This window comes from Melozone crissalis, unplaced genomic scaffold (genome assembly GCF_028551555.1).
Source record: "Melozone crissalis strain CALT ecotype California unplaced genomic scaffold, PUWL_Pcris_2 ptg000045l_1, whole genome shotgun sequence".
Lineage (NCBI taxonomy): Eukaryota > Metazoa > Chordata > Aves > Passeriformes > Passerellidae > Melozone > Melozone crissalis.
The window spans coordinates 29,191,442-29,210,090 of record NW_026535823.1 but is presented as its reverse complement, the minus strand read 5'-3'; the positions used below and the strand labels follow the sequence as shown (position 1 = coordinate 29,210,090).

The 18,649-nt window shown below is 40.8% G+C and overlaps 1 protein-coding gene across 11 annotated transcripts in view; it reads left to right on the top strand.

The window, feature by feature from the left end:
* Positions 1-18,649, top strand: part of DAB1 (DAB adaptor protein 1) — a 414,997-nt gene that overhangs the window by 297,836 nt on the left and 98,512 nt on the right. For all 11 annotated transcript variants that reach the window (XM_054285850.1, XM_054285852.1, XM_054285858.1 and 8 more), the window contains one exon: positions 14,207-14,406. In XM_054285850.1, coding sequence (XP_054141825.1) covers positions 14,340-14,406 — 67 coding nt within the window. In that variant the 5' untranslated portion in view covers positions 14,207-14,339. The remainder of the gene's footprint in view (positions 1-14,206; positions 14,407-18,649) is intronic.

Sequence of the window (18,649 nt, the reverse complement as noted above, 5' to 3'; positions counted from 1 at the left end):
TTTCCCTTTCTTGAAATTGTTGCCTGAAATATTATGGTGGCATGCAAAGGCTTGAAGTTTAATTTTAAATTTAATTTGCCTGAATGCTGCCAGGGTATTTTTACATAGACAATAAAATTGCAACTTGGTAATATTTGGCATTCAATTTCTATAGAAATGGCATTCAGGATACAACTTGGGCCCATAAGTAAAATAAAATGAAATCACACACATGTTAATGATGATGTTAAAATATTTTCAGGCCTATGTAAATGTAATTTCTGCCTTGATTTTGTTAGTTTTATGGGCAGCAGGGGAGAGAGTTTGTAACAGTCACATATATGTATATTTAAAGCTGTGAATGAATTTTTTTCAATCTGTTAATCCAAATGTTCTTTAATGGCTAAAAATAGAATCAAATTACTTCATATACAAAAATCTGGGACTTATTTACTCAGCTTCAGGCAGAATTATTCTTCCAATAATATTCTGAATTTTATTGAATAGAGTGCTGGAAGGTTACTGTGCTGTTGAAGGCTGAGTTTCCTCACCTGTGATTGCTGATAACCTGGTTGTCCTTCCTGACTTCAGTCCTGATAAGAATGCCTGTTTGGTGAAAAAAACCAATATTTTAATGGCTATTACAATTTGAAGTATTTGCCTTGAGGTGTTCAACATCAGTTATCAGTGTAACTTTATCTTCAACCTCTCTGTCATCATCTTGGGCAGAACAAGCCCTTGAGCTGGGCCTCCTTATGGGGAATGCACCTGAAATCAGCTGGCTCAGGGCTGAGCCTGGTATTTGTTGTGTTCCAGAGGTGGTGTCACATCTCCAGTGGGATGTAATTCATGGGAAGGACCAGAGGAGATGAGAGGAAGACTTTTTTTTCTTGTTGAATGTCACATTTCCCATTATTTTCTGATGTCTTACCACTCATGCAGATCCTTGTACTCATTTAACTGCTTAAGAGTTCCCCATCTGAATAATCAAATACTTTTTTTTTTTCCCCTGATATGTTAGCCTGGCAGTGGTTTGGTGGTTCCTTTTTCTGGAAGTGATTCCTTTTGCAGGGTCTCTAACTTTGATCAGCTGGGCTTTTATCTTGTTAGGGTGTGAGGTGGTCATCACTGAGGTTACATCACAGTAGGGACCCTCTGTGGATGTCTCTCTGCATGGAATTAGGATTATTTCCCAAAGGAAATCTTTGGTTTAAGGATGCACCATGAAGTCTCTGTGGTTGGTTGGTTGTATTATATAAAACAGTGCTCAGTAATGTAGTATTTAATGAAGTAGTGAATGCTCTGAGCATTCCCAGCTCAGGACTGTGTTTTGTCTTTCCAAGCACTTTCTGACACCCCTTTAACACAGACCTGAAAGTCACAGCTAGAATTGAACATCCAGCTTTCCTTCCCTATCCTGTTCTTCCCAAGTCATGTTTAAAGGGGAGTCAGTGCTGCCAGACCCAAATCCCATATTGCTGATGTCACTTTTGCAGGAGTAGGTGCTGAGGGAATGCACCTTTGGAGCTGAATTCTGGAAGGTGCTGCTGTGTGGTTGTTGTACACCTGTGCTGCTGCCTGCATGGAATACTCACACACAAAAAAAAAAGAAGTAAATGACTGTTCCAGACCCAAGCACATCAGTAAAGAGAGGCTGAATTTATCACTATCCAGGGGGAATGAAAAGTTGTGTGTGCAGTCACAGAGTAACTTCTCTTTCCATGTGACACCTTCAGGTACAGCCAGTCCCTGCTGGAGGATCAAGGTCAGGGCTGTGAGCTGAGGGCAGCCACTGTCTGTGGTCATTGCTGGCTGAGCAGGGCAGCAGCAGGAGGAGGAGGAGGAGGAGGAGGAGGAGGAGGGATGATCTCATGCCTTGGGGCAGCAGGACAAGGTCCTGGAGGCTGAGCTCTGTGTGCCATCGCTGCTGTGGGTGCCATGCAAGATGTCAGCCCTGGCGCTTCGCTCTGGTAAAGGTACAAGGAGCTAAACCCAGAACTCATAAAGGGAAATGTCACTCAGCTTTAACACATTGTGGTTACCAGACATCCCTACAATTAAACCAAACATCATCAGTAACCAAATCTCTTTTAAAATAGTCAGAAAGACTGATATATTTCTTGTCAAAAGTATTAGGTTTAACTCAAATTTTATTGGCATGATTTGGGCTACTGTAATGTGCATTTCCTTGGTTGGACTACCTGAGCTAAGGGACTAAGTACCTTTAATTTCAGCTCCTATGTGGGTGCATGTCGCTTTTGTGTACCTGTGAGTTCCAAGTATAAAGTGTTTTCACAACTGTGATTTAAAATAAATCTAGAAAATTCTTCTAAGCATTGCTTGCAAAAGAAGCAATATTTTTAGAAAATTAGGTGAACTTTTCTTTACCAATGTGATACCATGTCAGTCTCTTGTTGCTTGGTTGATTTTTGTTTTTTAATTTTTAATTGACTTTATTGCTAGGCACTGTTTTGTCATGTTACTATGCCCAGTGTAATATTCTGCTATTCTTGTTGTGGTTTTGATAAAAATATATCTGAGGAAGAAACCCATTATGCATATTTTTTTAAAAAGAAACATATCTATGCTCTTATTAAAATTAAATAATATAATGTATCTTAGGCTTCTTAAAATCTAAATAGGATGAAGAATTCATTGCAGATGATCCTGTGGAAAGGCTTTGCAAGAGGAGGGCAATCAAGTAGGGATAATTAGAGTTACTGTTTAAATATGCAGAAAGCACAAAGCTTATCTGGAAGAGCAGAGTGAAGTGTAAGTACAGCGTAAGACTCACGTAAGGATGATTTGCAAGCAATAAAATCACACCTCCCTGACTTTGTAAGTACAAACTAATAAGCAGTATTTAATAATGGAGACTGTAATAGTGTGGGATATAAACCCAGTGGAATGTGATTTTACCATTCGATCTTACCTGAAGGGGATGGATTGCTTTAGCACTGACAGAGTGAGGATTACAGGTATTTGGAATGTGTGTGCAGGAAGGGATGAGAGTAATTGCTCAAGATAATCTCTGAGCAGTTAACTCAGAATAATGATGGGGAGTTGCTGGGATTTCTCTTCCTGGGTTTTGCTTCTTCCTCTGAATCAGTGTGAACCCCTCTGATGGGTCTTCTGTGATTTGGGCAGGTTTGCTGCAGAACAGAATTAATGTGCTGCTAAGAACAAATCCTCCTTGGCACAGGAATGGGTCGGATGGTCTTCAAGTTCTTAATCATCCCTGATTTTGTAACTCTGTCATTATTTTCATTAATTAACTTGAGTGGGTGACACAAACATCACACTTCTTCCAAAATTAATATTATTACTGCCTGCCATTTAGTCTGTTGATCTGAAAAAAAGCCCAAACCAAAATGTTTAAGTGTTGCATAGGCAATAACTTCACTGAACGTGCGTTTATCTGAATGGCTTTAGTTGGGCATCATCTGCAGCCCCACCATGTACAAGAGCCTGCCTGGTATCACAAACTGGGCAAGGGCTTTGGGAGGCAGAAGCTGCTGGAAATGCTGGAATTCAGGAGCTGGTTCTTCCCTGGGGCTGCCAAGGGTGCCCTGCTCAAAGGAGAAAGGAGCTGGGGGCCTGACCACTGGAATTCCTTTGAGTTCCCCTGGCCCTTTCACAAGGCCATGGGTGCTTAACCCCATGGTCCTGGCCGCCTTCCAAGTGGAGTAATTAAATTCTGCATTCCTGAATTCCCTCTCATTTTAATTGGATTTGGAATTCTTCACCTTTTGGCTTTAAACTCTCCTGGCAAAACAACTGTTTCTCATTACAGCAAGGGCTTTATTCACATCAGCCTATATTAGCCTTGAATGTAATGTACATTGCTTTAAGTGTGCCAGGTGTTTCAGGAGAGCAGTGTACAAGGGAGAGCAACATTTTGCTTCTATTTTTAATTGATTTTCTTGGCTGTACTGAAGTGCCCCCATTTGATGGTTATTCCTGTTCGCTCTCTCAGTTTACAGGCCTTGTTGGGACTGTAGAATCAAAGGCAACTCATGAAAATATTTTAGATCTTTGCTGCATCCAGGAAACCTTCTGTTTGCCTCTGTGTGCAGCTTTCATCTCTTTTGTGTAGTCAGTGAAATCTGGGGCATCGCTGGAAATTCAGTTTTTACTGTGTATCCAAATGTTCACCTGATCATGGAGACTGCTCGGCACTTCAGAGGAACCAGCTGGTAAACAAGGGAATCTGTGCTACAACTCCCCTAAAATATGGCTTGGTTTCTACTGTGCCAGTAACTTCTGTTCACGTACTGGAGCCTAAATAATTGATTTTTTCAGTGTGTGCCACAGCACAGCGTTTTAAAGGCTGCCTTGTTGATGAGTACTGTGATTCTGCAGAAATTTTAATTAATGAATAGGGATGTCCAAAAGGCGTAGGCAGTAATGAGAGTGAATACTTGGTTTAAATCTGGGAAGGTAATTTCTGGACAGGACAAATCTTTGATATGGATAAAATTCAGATTTGTTCATGGTTCACCTGGCCCTACTGATACCTACACTTAGAACTTGTGAGCAGTGCTGGCTTACAATCAGAACATGTTTTTCCCTGCCTAAAATGGAATTCTGTTAGTCAATTCACATTAGCCAAGTCTGAGGTCTGTGTCTGGTTGGATTTGTTTGCACTGGGCTGATGACAGAGCTCTGTTTGGCTTTTTGTTTGACCTGGATGTGTGTATCTTCCTTAGTGCTGTCAGTCTGCTCTTAGGCTGCTCAGTGAATACTCCTGTTACTGAAAATCCAAGATCTGTAGTCCTTTATTAAATTATAGAGTACATTACTTGCTCCTTTAGTATTTACCTTTGGGCATTAGGACTCTTTTTGCTAGAAAATAACCTGGTACATGGTTTTGCTGGAGCTTCTGAAACCTCTCTGAAAGAAAAAAAAAATCCAAGCACATCTGGGAATCCCTTAAAAAATAAGCAGTATTAATGAGCACATCTGCATTTTTTAAATATAGTGTATTTCATGTAAATGATTGCACAAAAGTCTTTATGAGTAGGAAGGTCCCACCTGTGTTATGGACTATAAATTCACTTTGTACAGCATGCTGTCCCTTTTCTCTGTGTGAATTCCAGAGGACAGCCCCAAACTGACAGAAAGCCTTTCTGCTGTGGACTTGATTTTGTTGGTAGGCAGAGAGGGCGGGCAGAACCAGCATCCTGTCTTTCATCCTTCTGGATGGGGATTAATCATGATCACAGCTGCAGAAGAATGCAGATCTTAGCTGGGGCTGGCGAGGGGGAAGGGATGGCTATGGGGGGAGCAGAGGACATCTCTTGTCTTCCCTCCTGCCCTTTATGGAAGAGCTGGAAGGAGCAGATTCCTACCTCTTTTTATTTTTTTTTATTTTAACTAGTTAATCTTTCATGCATCTTGTATTTTTTTTCCTTTAATCATAAAGAATGCACTCGATTTACTGTAAAACACACACACACAGAATGTTTGCATGGCTTCCTTGTTTCCTTGATGATACATCAGGCACTGGGTGCTGAAATTCTGCTGGTTCAAAGGCACACAGATTTACACCAGTGACTTTTACTGTGTCTCTCTAGGCAGCCCCGAAATGCCTTGCAGGTCAACTGTTCTTGAAATGGATAAAAGTGTGCTAATTCCTTCAAGGTAAATCAGAAGGATTATGACATCTAGGAAGAGGAATCTGCCAGACAGTTCTGAAGCAATATAACCAGGACTGACCCAACAGCGTCTCTAAAGCTTCCAATAAAATTGCCTGAGGAGTCTGCCAAGAAGCCAGATGCTGCTGCTGGAAAAATACCTTCTGTAGCTTGGCATTTGTCCTGTAATTGCTTCCAAGAGAGAATAAACTGTAGCATGACAGTGGAAGGTGAATGGTTCCTCACCGCATGCTGCTTGGTGATTTTTTTAAATGTTTCGAAAATAAGCATTATTTTCTGATGTGTTGCCACTCATGCAGATCCTTGTACTCATTTAACTGCTTAAGAGTTCCCCATCTGAATAATCAAATCCTTTTTTTTTATTTTTCCCTGGTATGTTAGCCTGGCAGTGGTTGGTGGCTCCTTTTCCTGGAAGTGATTCCTTTTGCAATCTCTAACCTGATCAGCTGAGCTTTCATCCTGTTATGGTGTGAGGTGGTCATGCACACCTGGTTATGCCACAGTGGGGACCCTGTATGGATGTCTCTCTGCATGGAATTATGATACAGCAAATAACATCTGGCCCACACAGTTCCAAGGGTTAGATAGTTGTGTGGCTTCGCTTTTTCTTTTAGTATATTTTCCAGTTGTGGGAAGAGCACTGTCTGTTATTATTCAGAAATGATGCTGATCTTATCTCTAACCACAAAATGCCTGGAAACTTTTTAGGGAAGATGCTTCCTTTCTTTAACAATGGTTAATATTCCTACCGATAGAAAGCAGAGGCATTTGTGGAGCAGTGTGCAACCTAATCAGATAAAAATGAGATGAGAACAGTGAAGTGATTCCAAGAAAAGCATTTATTTGAAATTTCTCCAGGAAAATCTAGCAGCTGTCCTCAAATACTTTTGTTTGGTATCATGCAGGAGCCTGCCTGCTGTTCATTCCAGCAATCCTGAGGGATTGCATTCAGGAGTGGTTTGAAGACTGAGCTATTCAATTAGAATGGTCAAAAGTAATTCTGCAGCTAAAACTCATCAGAGAATCACAGAATGCCCTGGTTTGGAAGGGATGTTAAAGCTCATTGAGTTTTAACTCCCTGCCATGGGCAGGGACACCTCTCACTGTCCCAGGGTGCTCCGAGCCCTGTCCAACCTGGTCTGGGACACTCCAGGGATGGAGCAGCCACAGCTTCTCTAGGAACCTGTGTCAGGGCCTCACCACCCTCACAGGGAAGAATTTCTTTCTAACCTCTGCTCTAAACCTACTCTGTGTCAGTTTGAAGCTGTTCCCCCTGTGTCCTGTCACTAAATGTCCTTGTGAAAAGTCTTCCTTGTGGGCTCCCTTCAGGCTCTGGAAAGCCACACTCAGCTCACTTGTCAGTTCAAAATACTGATATTTTTCAGTTGTGAACACGAATGTAAAAGTGATTATTGCCTGTTTGTGTGAATTCATACAGTCCCTGAAGCTTCTTGCTTTTTCCCTTTGCTGTGCTAGACAGTGAACTTTGGTAGGAGTCAGGTGGTTGAGTTTGGTGTCATAAAGCAAAAGTCCATTTCCAGCAAGGTGAATTCCTTTGATCAGTTCTCCTAATACTTAACAGTCAAGGGAACAAGGGCTGAGTGTTGAAAAATAACAGAGAACAAAGATGCTGGCAAAGGGGCTTTTTGTTGTTGTTGGCCTTTGGAGGGTTTGCTTTGCTTTGCTGTGGTGTCAGGAAGCTTCAGAGAATGGAAGGGCACAACGTACAGGTCAACTCTTGTGGCTGGACAAATCTCAAAGGAACCTGGAACAGTTGGTGCAAAATTCACATCCTTTAAGAAGGTCAGTGTAAGGCATTACTCCTTACTTTACTTCAGATTTCTAAGTATAGCTGAAGTTATAGTGCTGTTATTTTATTTAAAAGGAACGAGGTGAGTTTCAGTTCAGTCTCACTTGAAATACTAAGAAAATGGTCTTGAAATTGAACAAGAAACAGAGCTGAATCAAGATATTTCTGTGAAGGACAGGAGATGAACGAGATTCCTGCAACTTGCCACTTCAAAACATGCTGAGCTGTCCAGGATGTGAGATGTTTAATTCCATAACCTTTTCTTCCAATTAGAAGAAACAGATTCTGATTGTGAGGAATTTGCATTCCAATATGAAACGTGGTGTCTGACATTGCTTTTACCTTCTCCCTGGTGATGCTCCTGACTGCACACTTCTCCCTTTCCTCCGGTGTGATGATTGCACCACTGCACTTTAGTAATCATTTAACAGCTCTAATTACAGAATACTGTGATCCCAACTGTGTACTTTGTCCTCTTTGCCTCTCAGTCCCTGTTTCTTTGGTGCTGAGAGGATCACAAAAGAGCTGTTCTTCTGCTTTGCAAAAATAAATTCCAAAGGCCCTGCTTGGGTAATGTACAGATCTGAATTTTCTCGTGGCTTTGGAGTTAATGACACTGAATTTTAGCCATGGAGGGGTTGGTTTGTCTGCTCTTGTTTACATCAGTCATGCTGGCATAACTTCTCTGACACTAATGCAGATACACCAGCATGAAATCGGTGTAACTCCAGCTCCATTAAAATCAATGGAATTAGCCAATATGAGTCAAATGCAAGGCCATTGATTTTGTGCTGGTGTGACTGCAGTGGAGGTGAGGCAGTTTCTGCTGCTGGGGCTCAGGTCACAGCCAGGCTGTGCCTGTGCTTGGAGTGGTTGTGACTTTGGTTTCTGGTTTGTTCTTGCACAGCATGATCAGAAATTCCTTCTCTTTTCTGCTCCAGGCTCAGCAGTGTGGGAATCTGGGAGCAGTGGAGTAGGGCAATTCCTATGGGAAAAGCATTAGGTAATTCAGTTTCACTGAGCAATCTCTAGTCCTATCTGAATGATTTCCTCTGTTATCTGCTATGTGGTATCAGAGGAATGATGTGGAGTTTTTAAGCCTGCTCCTTTTTGATGTGATACCCTGCTAAAGCTTACAAAAGCACTCTGAGTGGAGTTTTGAGTCAGAAAGTGCATTTAAAGGAATGATGAGTGCTGTATCTATACCCCCCAGCACACTGGGATTGTTCCTGGTTTTTTTCCTGGGCTGGAGATGCATTCCCTGCTCCATGGGCAGAGGAGATGTAGTTTTTCCTGAATTCAATACCATACCTTTAATATTTCAAAAATCCTTTAAAGCAAGTCCATGTCTTCTATTTTGCCTTTGTTGCATGAGTGCTGCCCTGTATAATAGAAAATAGAAACTGGAATATTAAAATGAAATGTTAGTAATTTGCTATTAAAAATGTTGATGAAATCAATTCATTCCTTTGAAAAGCTGCTTTTTAATCCGGTCAGCATTTTCTGTGAGTAGAAAATTCACAGCACTTCTGGTGAATAATTGGTGGAGTGGAGTGCAGTATTCACCACGACATGGAGTGATTTCCAGGAGGAATTTCAGTAATTATTCCTGCCATCGTTGGAATACTAATAAAAATCTTACTTTAGAAATGTTTTATAGGTCAGTTTTTTGCCAAGATGCTCTTCAGTGGTGAATCAGCTTCAGTGGTGCTGTTTACCCCATCCGAGGAACTGGGTAACATGCCTGAAAGATGCCCTAGGGACAGAAAAATGAAGCATAGTTTAAATCACAATAACCTTAATAAAATGTGTTATTAGCCTAAGTTACATGTAGGATTTTGTTTAAAAAAAAGCTTCTTGTTTTCAGGAGATAAGAGAAGTATTTTATGAATACAGTCAACTACAGCATTTAAATACTAAGGGAAATTAAATGCTGTGGTTGGAGTACTAGGTATTTTTCTGATGCTGGATGAATTAAAAAGGGTTATTTGGCAGTGTTGTTCTGGAAGACACTACAGACATAGTACAGAAAACTGCATAAAGGACATAAAATTGTTCCTTTATCATAATATAGAAAATCAGGAGTGGAGGGTAATACATGCTGATTTTAGAGCAAACAAAACTAAGTGTGGGATCTGGAGGCAATTGTGAGTCTTAAAAAGCTGTCTAATTTAGGGAGTGAGTGGGAGATGAAGGGTGCTGGGTTCCAGGGGAGGGTTTGTAGGGGAATAAATGTTTGTGTAGCATCTCAGTTTGTGCATGTCAACAGAAAAACTCCTTTCAGCTTTAGAGGCTGCAGAAATACCAGTCCAGAAATGGCAGGAAAAGGCAGTGCTGGCATGGAGTGCCATAAAGGAGACTCTTTTGGCTTTGTCACTGGAAGCATTGTGCATTCTGCTGTTCTGGGGCAAATGGCAAAACAGAGGAGAGACAGACCCATGAACAATCCAACAGAGGCTGGGCAGGGCAGCCAGAATTCCAGTGCACAGTCCTGTTAAACACTTGACCGAATTTGCTGTAATGAAGTGTCACTGGCAGCTCTCCTGTTTGCTTTTGTTTCCTCCTCATTTTCTCTTCTCTGTCAGTGTCTTAATCTCTCTTTCACCTCAACTTGCTCCTTTTCTGGTCCTTGCTTGCAGGCCCTGTTAGCTGCAGTGTATCAGTGGGTTTTGGATCAGTCCCTTGGGTTCCTGTTGGAATTAGTGCAGTGCCTGCTGTGACAGATGAGTCCTCTGATGTTCGCCAGCCCTGACCATTGGGGAAATGAGCTGATGAGTACAAAACAGTGTGAGCAGCACCAGAGGATTTCCTGGCCCCTCTCCCTCGAGGGTACAAAGAGCACTGGTGGCAAGGATGGGTTTTCCATTGTCTGTTTGTGTGTGGTCCCACTGCTGTTCTCTGTTAGGCTTTGAGGGCAAGTGGGAAGTGGATGAGTAACATTTTCTCCCAGGATTGCAGACCCTTACACTTGAACTGGTTTTAGTTTTCCAGGATCACAGCACTTTTCACTCCTATTTTCACTTACATTTTACCCTTTTAGTATGTTTGGGCTTTGCTTAACACTTGTAAAACCACAGGCATCAACATGATTATGTTTGGAGCTTTGGAGGAGAAAAAATTAATTGCAGGACTCCAGGGGCATAAAAGCAGGAGCTAGGAATGGGAGCACAGCTTTTGTTTTGTCAAACCAATGTTTGGGAGGTACCATCCTCTTGTCAAATCCCACTTTGTGGCTGTGGAGAAGTTAAATACCTAGGGAATGCCAGGGCTTAGTTACAAATCCTTTCTAAGACTGCTTTTCTTTATATAAGCAGATGGAAACTGCTTTCAGGGGAGGGAACTTCTTAAGTTTTGAAGTCCCAAAGAAAATTAATTAATTCATGTATTTGAAAGCCAGAGGGGAAGTATTATGATCATCTTGTCTGACCTCCTTCATAACTTGGGCCAAGGGAAGTCTCCTAATAACCCCTACAAGAGCTCACTGAAGCGTGGTTGAAAAGACAAATGATTTGACAGAAATTGTTGTTTCACAGGCATGTGGGGGAGGCGAGTGGAGCTTGGGACTAATTTCCCCCTGCATAAAGGGTCCAACCTGTGTTAATCCTAACTGCCAAGTGAATTTACAGAAATATTTCTTTGCTAAGGCTTTAGGTTTTGTGCTGGCGTAGGAGTAATAGAGAACACCGGCTTAAGAACTTCTCCTGGAATTAAGAGCCGGTTAATTCCAGAATGCGCTGATTGTGTTCCTGCTGTAGCCACTTAATAAGGCCACGGAAAATGTCAGTATTTTGTTCAAACGAAGAGCTCAGAATCCTCTTTAGGAAAAGCTGAGGCATGCACATAACATTGCAATCGCTGGAGCAGTAGCAAGGCACACAAGGAGATTGTTAGAGTGGATGGATATGTGTAAGACGATGGATTTTTTTAAAAATATTTTTTATTTGGAAATGCAGCTAACAAAATTTTGCCTTTAGAGCAGGGAGAGAAATGTGGCAGAAGTGATCAAAGCAAATAGCATCTCATTGATAAAACACATGCTGCAGTGCTTCCCACAGTTGGGAGGCTGTGGTATTTAACAACGGTGACCTAGATTGGAGGAGACAATGAAAGCTGTTGCGGTGAGGAGCAGATTGACTGCCATTCTCATCTGGGTAATAAACGGCTGAAATATGGACAGTGCATGGAAGTTTACTAATGTGGCTTACATAAAGACCTATACTTTTGGAGGAATTGTCTCTCTAGCAAATTCAGTTTGAACTATGGCTGGTGTCTGACAGATGTTTATGTGCTCCTTTACAAAGATACCTATTACTTTATTCAAGGATCTATGAGCCTGCGAGAGTATGACCTGATTAGGTTTGAAAGTAAATCAATATGTGAACCTGTCCAAAAACAGACATGCATTTATTTTAAAAAATATTACTCAGTGGGATAGCCTCGAGGGGATATAGCTTTTCTGGAGAGTTTCAGATGAGATAGCAGTCATATGTTGTTACTTTAAAATATTCAGTGCCATTCAGATGCTACTATTTCAGCTGTCCTGTTGGAAATAGCTGACAACAGGAGATGACATTCCTGATGCTTTGTAGCCACAATGGCCTTCTAAGACATTAAAACTTGCTTAACTACGGACCCCATTTGTATTTGGTATTTATTTTTAATTTATTTTTTTAATAAGTGGACCTATTATAAATATTTCCCTTTTGCGAAGTGGCTCATGTTAGTGCTCCTTGTAGAGTTATGCAGTTAACCTTTGGGTAAATATAAATCCAAATTCTCGAAAAATAAACTGTCAATCCAGCTGTGACTCGAGAGACGCTTTAAGTAAGTGCCATTGAGCTGTAAAGGCTGATGCATCCCTACTGTGCTGTAAAACTAAATATTATTAAATTGGGTTGCAGGCAGGGGGAGGGGAAGGAGGTGGGGGTTGTGAGGGACATCTGTTCTGCTCAGAGCTCCTCTCTCTCCCCGCTCGTGGGGGGATTTGAAGCGTGAGTGAGGAGGGCGAGGGCGTTCCCCCCAGCGCTGCTCCAGCAGCTGTGCTTGGGGACTGGCAGCTCCCTGTCCATGGATCCGGCCAGAGAGCTCCTGGAAACCTCACCCTGGGAGCTGTTCCCTCCCTGACCAGCCTTCGTTTGCTTTGCCCTTTCCTGCTCTGTTCTCAGCTGAGAAGCTTCAGCGAGATGCTGTTGGTTTATTCAGGTCTGCAACACCGAGCAGGTGTGTTCAGCAAGCGCTGCAACTTCAATTTGTGCCTCGCTTTATTTTCTTTTCCTCCCTTTTTTTTTTTTTTTTTTTGCCATGCTGTGCTTATTCAGATTCCACAGAGTGGGGAACAGGGAATTTTGTATTTCAAAATCAGTTCAGCAGATTTTGAAAAGCTATCTTTGAATATTCCATAATACACAGACAGATTTGAAGAGCTTATTAAAGAAAGCCCCTGACACACTTCAGCAATATTAAATCACTTCAGACGGTGCATGGCAGTGTAATGTTACTGAAGCATTTTAAAATGTTAAAAGAGCCTGGATTTGAAAGTACTGGTGGCTTCACAGCCCTTACTGTGAAAAGTGATTTAAAGTGTCATAATTATTCCAGTGTTTGCAGTCTGTTACTTTCTTAAATGACAAAGAAGGGACATTAGTAAATAACTCTAACTGCAGTTAATCTCTGGCCATCTAACCAGCTGATATGCTGGGTTAATATCTTTATTAAATGCTTATTTAATAAGTGGGCAGCTGTTCCAGCAGGCCAGATGGACTTCTCTGTAATTGTGCTAATAATGGGAACTTTCTCACAAAAAGAAAGGGCAGTAAGAAGATGCATTTGGTGAGGGAACATCCTGACAAATGGCTTCAGGACAGTCTGGTCCTCTGCCCTCGACAGACTGGCTGGAGTAAGTGGTTCATCCCTCAAAGCAGGAAGGACCAGCAGTGAGGACTGGAGCAATGGGTTCTTTTTGGCTTAGATGTTTATTCTTTGTGGATTCTTTGCCTCCAGAGCCCTGACATCCCCAGTCCTGCCTGCTCCAGCACATTCCTGCTGTGGGTTCACACCTGGGGCATTTTTGTCCCCAACAAATACACACCTTTCTCCCTAAATGTTATCTCTCTAGATGTTATCTTTGTGCACCTATCCCATTTATATTTCATGGGTTTAGTTAACTATTTTCAGAGATCTTTACAAGAAAGATTACTAGATGGGTGTTAAAATTACAGCTTTGTTTATGTGGAGACAGAGTCTTTTATACTGGAAACATTATCATAAGCAAGAGAAGTGGCAAATATGATGTTCTCAGCATGAGCAATGAATTCATTTTTCATTTGTCTTTGTTCAAGTAGGAGAATGAGAGCACTGAAACAGAATTGGAGGAGTAAAAATCTGTACTTACTCTCTGGCAATATGGAATTGGTGCATTTAAGAATTGAGTCCTTGCAGATGTTTTTGCTTTTGGTGACATTTCCAGCATTGGAATACTTCCTGCATTGTGGTCTGTGTCCTCCAGCTGCTGGTCCAGAAGTGCTGGTCTTCTCTACACCCTGAGCAGTGTGAAGGCATCTTGGATGTGCCAAAACACTCAAATGCAGATGTTTGAGATAGTCACAGATAGTTCTGTTTAAGCATCTAAAATCATGGACAACTGGCTCAGTAGATGGAGAACTTCATGTGTTCCTCCCTTGCAATGGTTTGGCTTTTTTATTTTCCTTTCATGTCTTAAACCCAGAAAATGACTGTTCCTTTTTGTTTCCTTCCCTAACAGCACTCGAAAGGAGTGAATGAGATGAACTGTTTGGGTTATAGTATCTGAAAGGCTAAATTATTCTCTTGGAGAGACGTTCTAAATGAGCCTGACCGAGATCCTGGATCTGTGTGAAGAGGACTAAGGATATAGGATGTCAACTGAGACAGAACTTCAAGTGGCTGTTAAAACCAGCACAAAGAAAGACTCCAAAAAGAAAGGTAGTGACTCATTTCTCTTTATTTGTGTGTGTTTTGTACTTTAATCAGCTCCTACATCAGCCACCTTTGGCACATCTGTGGCTCTTCTGTTGTCTGTGTGCTCAGTGAAAGTGGGATTTGTTTTGTACCAGTGGAAGTCTGCTACAGAAATATGGAGTTTGATTCTCTGACATAAAAAACATATCCTTTTGAAAGAATAGAAAAAATTAACATATTATTTATGGTTCACAAAGACAAATACTGTTTTTAAAATTACTCAACAAAAGATCACTTTTCTTTTTCTCTGCTGATAAACACATTTTCTTCTAATAGCTTTTTTTTCTGCTTTGTTTTGAACTAACCAGAGCTCAAATGCACTTTCTGTTCATGGAGTTTGAATTTTACTGACACTTTGTGAAGTTAGAGAACTCAGTAGCAATCTGTGGAGAGATTAATTAATCTAGTATAGGAAAATATAAACGAGGAGGAAGAAAAACTCAAAATTAAGGAGAAGCTATGGAGAAATGCATGGTTGATTAGTTGATATTTGTATTTACAATTTTGCCTTAGACTGTGGAGCACTTCTTTGGAGTGCTAAGTGTGAGAAACGGGACCATATGAATTTGGTGCTTATCCTTATTTAAAGATTTTTGGTAGGGATTTTTCTCCTCACATTTTTATTATTACTTTTATTGCTTATGGTTTTAAGTACTGATGAACTTGAAGCCCAAGACCTTAAATTGTAATGTTAGTTCTTGCTGCTCTGTGTAGCCATATTTGGTTATTTTTTTAAACATACACATGAAACTGAGATTGAAAACAGATTTAATATGAATTACTCAAATAAAAGTAAAACAAAACGAAAATAATAATACTAAATAGTTTTAATACTCAACACAACAAGATTTGAACTTTCAGGTGAGCTCTGGAGTTTGTAATTCTATTTCTTTCTGTGGATGTGTCATTTAGGCATTTACTTCTAAGTGGTTTTTTTTCATTTTCTTAAGACAAAAAACCCCCTCATCTTTGCTTATATAAGTATAATGCAATTTTACTCATGTATAATGCAACTTTATAATGTATAATGTAAATTTTACTCATAGTAAACTTGAACTGCTGGGCAGCAATACCATTTATTGCAGCAATTCTACCAAAACATTTACTAAGGCCTTGTGTTCCCTTTGGCTTTTGTATCAGAAATCTTTATCCTAGAGTTTGTAGAAAACTCAGCAATTAAAAAATTTCAAGTGTTTGTTCAGGAAGATAGTTTAAAAACCTTATGACTGCTCTAGGCCTACACTCACGAATCAAAAACGATTCATTTAAGATTAAAAAGCTCCAGTTGGGAAAGGCAAGAAAAGGGGAACTTTGATGTAAGTGAGAATGTGATCTAAGATGTTTAAGGCAAATAAAGTTAAAGTGGTTTGGTTGTGCGATCATTCAGTTTTTGGGGGCAGGCAGGAAATTAAAAAGTGTCATTTCTTTGCAATATGGATAACATCTTTTTGATGTATGTCTCCTATGTTATTTCTTCTGCTGGAGGCTGAAACTTTTGATACCAGCAAACAACTCTTTTAGGAACTTGATGTTTATGTTAATAAAATATTCAGCATCCAACTTGTAAAAACATTTCCATAAATCACAATAGCTGAACACTTCTCTGTCCAAAATCTGATTCTATCCCCCGAATGAAAATTCTGAAAATTACCTTCAGTGCTGAGGGGGAGTATAAAATATGTTGTGTGGCAGTGATGTGAGTGTCTGGAGAGCTGGAAGGGACAGGGAATGTCAGTGGCACATCCCAGGATATTCTGAATCAGTGCAGTCTGAGCCATCGCAGGGCTGGGGCAGCGAATGCTGCACACAGACAAGGTGCACAATGCACACACTGTGTGCTATTCAAATCCCACAGAGCCACAGTCAAAAGAAACTTGGCGTGCTCATTTACTTGTCATTGAGTTGTATGCACTTCCCTGTGTTCCAACAAAGGAGCCCTCCTCTCTATAGTGGCAGTGATGGACACGTGAAAAACGGGGATTTTTTTCCCCTTTTTTTCCCCAAGTTCATTAACTGCGAGCAGTGGCAGGTAGCAAGTGCTAACATGAAGTTTTTTATGTTGCTAATCAAAGAGTTTGATTATGCAATGGAACTGAGTATTCCCAGGAAATCAGTCTTTGCTGTATCAACAGAAATTTCGACTGTGTTTTTTTTTTTATTTTTTCAGCTTTAGTGTTTTTTATTTTTTCAGCTCAGTGTTTTGTTGCACTTCTGGAAGAGCCATGCATCCCTCTCCATCCAGAGCAGGGACAGGCTTCTTTTGCTGTATTATCCACTGTTTTGGTGGTTCTCCTGCCTTCTGCAGCTCACAGCACTGCATGGAATGTCTGTCCCACGTTTGTATCCCACTCTGGAGCTCTGGGGTGACTCTGAGGGGATGAGGATTAGTGTGGAGATGGAGCATGGGACTGGGTTCTTCCTGATCTCAGCCTAAATCTTCTGTGTAGAGCCAGCTAAATCTTTATTTCTCTTTATCTGCATAAACATCCAGTAAGGTGATATTTCTTATTTGGAGTGTTGAAATAAAACAAAGTTAATTCCTAGGATTTGTAAAGTGTATGGATATATAAAGCAGTATAAACTGTCAGATAAATGTGAGCAGCTCTTATTGCTGATGTACAACGGCCAAAAGGAAAGCAGTGACTTGTAGATTTGTGGTAATAATGCCTACGTTGAGTTAATACCACTGTGATATCATGAGTTAACAATTTAATAACCTGGACAGGTTAGGAAAAAAAGTCCAGGAGGAGTCTAATGATATTTAGTGAGTGTGAATGCAAAGTCTTGCTGCTGGGATGGACAAACTCCCTGCCAGAAGGGTGGAATATGTGGTTGGAGTTTCCTTAGGATTTCATAGAACTGCTTTTAGGCTCTGTTGCATGGACTGCTGACTTTTGGGTGACAGAGAAATAGTTTGATTTGTGCTGCAGATGGGGCAAATGGCAATGCTGGTGCAAAGATTTGACCAAATATTCCTCTGATGTGCTGGGCGCACACAGAAGACTCTTTCTATAGATACATGCAGAGCAGTTCCCTTTGGATCACTTCTCTTTAGGCATGGTTTTTACAGCCATGAGCTTTGTGGTCATGGCCAGCTCTGCAGTGTCTGCTCTGTCACCTGAGCTGGTTTGGGAGGCAGTGTCAAGAACTTAAATACAAAACCCTCTCAGAAGCTGCTGTTTGCACAGAAGCACAGCTGAGGAGCTCTGGTGTTCTGTGGGTAATTCAATATTTACATGATCATATCAGACTGTAATTTTGTATGTTAACATTATCACCCTGGATAACCTTAAAAGCAGGCTATTGAAAAAATCAGGTAAAATTTTGCCTTGCATTCAGCCCATATTGATCTGATGGATGCAGGGTTGGGTGGGCTCTAGAATTGCTTCCTGCTCACACTCCTGGCAGAGGGATGGGAATTTTAACTGACCTGGAAATACCATTATGGTAACAGAAGTGAGGCAGGCACCTCCCTTCCTCCCCAGATTGTCACTTTTTCCTCCCTGCACTGTGAAGCTCCTTGTCCCTTGAGGAGCAGCGTTTCACCCTGACCTCCAGAGCCCTCCTTCCTACACTTTATTCCATTTTACAGGCTTACAGTGCACTAGGTGTTATTAGAGGAGATTGTTTCTGCCATCCCCCACCTCCAGCCCTAATCTTCATGCCACTCTTGCTGATATCTGCTGGTAACTTCATTGTAATTATCTTTTTTGCTCACATTTTGAAAGATATCCTGGAGAGGTTTCATGCTGCTCTCTGAGTGGAAATGGTGAAAAATTCTCAGGAGGTTTAGAAAGCTCAATTTGAGGACTTTTTTTGGTGATACAATTTTTTTTTTGGTGAGTTTGCCAGAAGTCATGTGTTCTTTAAGAAGTGTTTAGAGAATTAATGGTATAACTAATGCTCTTAAATGCTGATGTTATTTTGTTTGTTTATGTCATCTGGTTCATTAAGAAGTGGATAAAAATTGTGCATTTGTATCGTTCAGAATAGGAAATTAGAGTTTTTTTATTAGCCAGAGTTGTTAGAAACATAAACCATGTTTGTCTTGTAGTACATGGGGGAAATGCCTTGTTGTAAGTGTGTATAGATTATTGAATCAAATTGAAAACATTTACTTGAGCCTATCAGAATTAAAATTGATTTAGAAACCTCTCTGGGGGAAATGTGTTGCATCGATGTTGAATTCACAGTGATAACTGCCTGG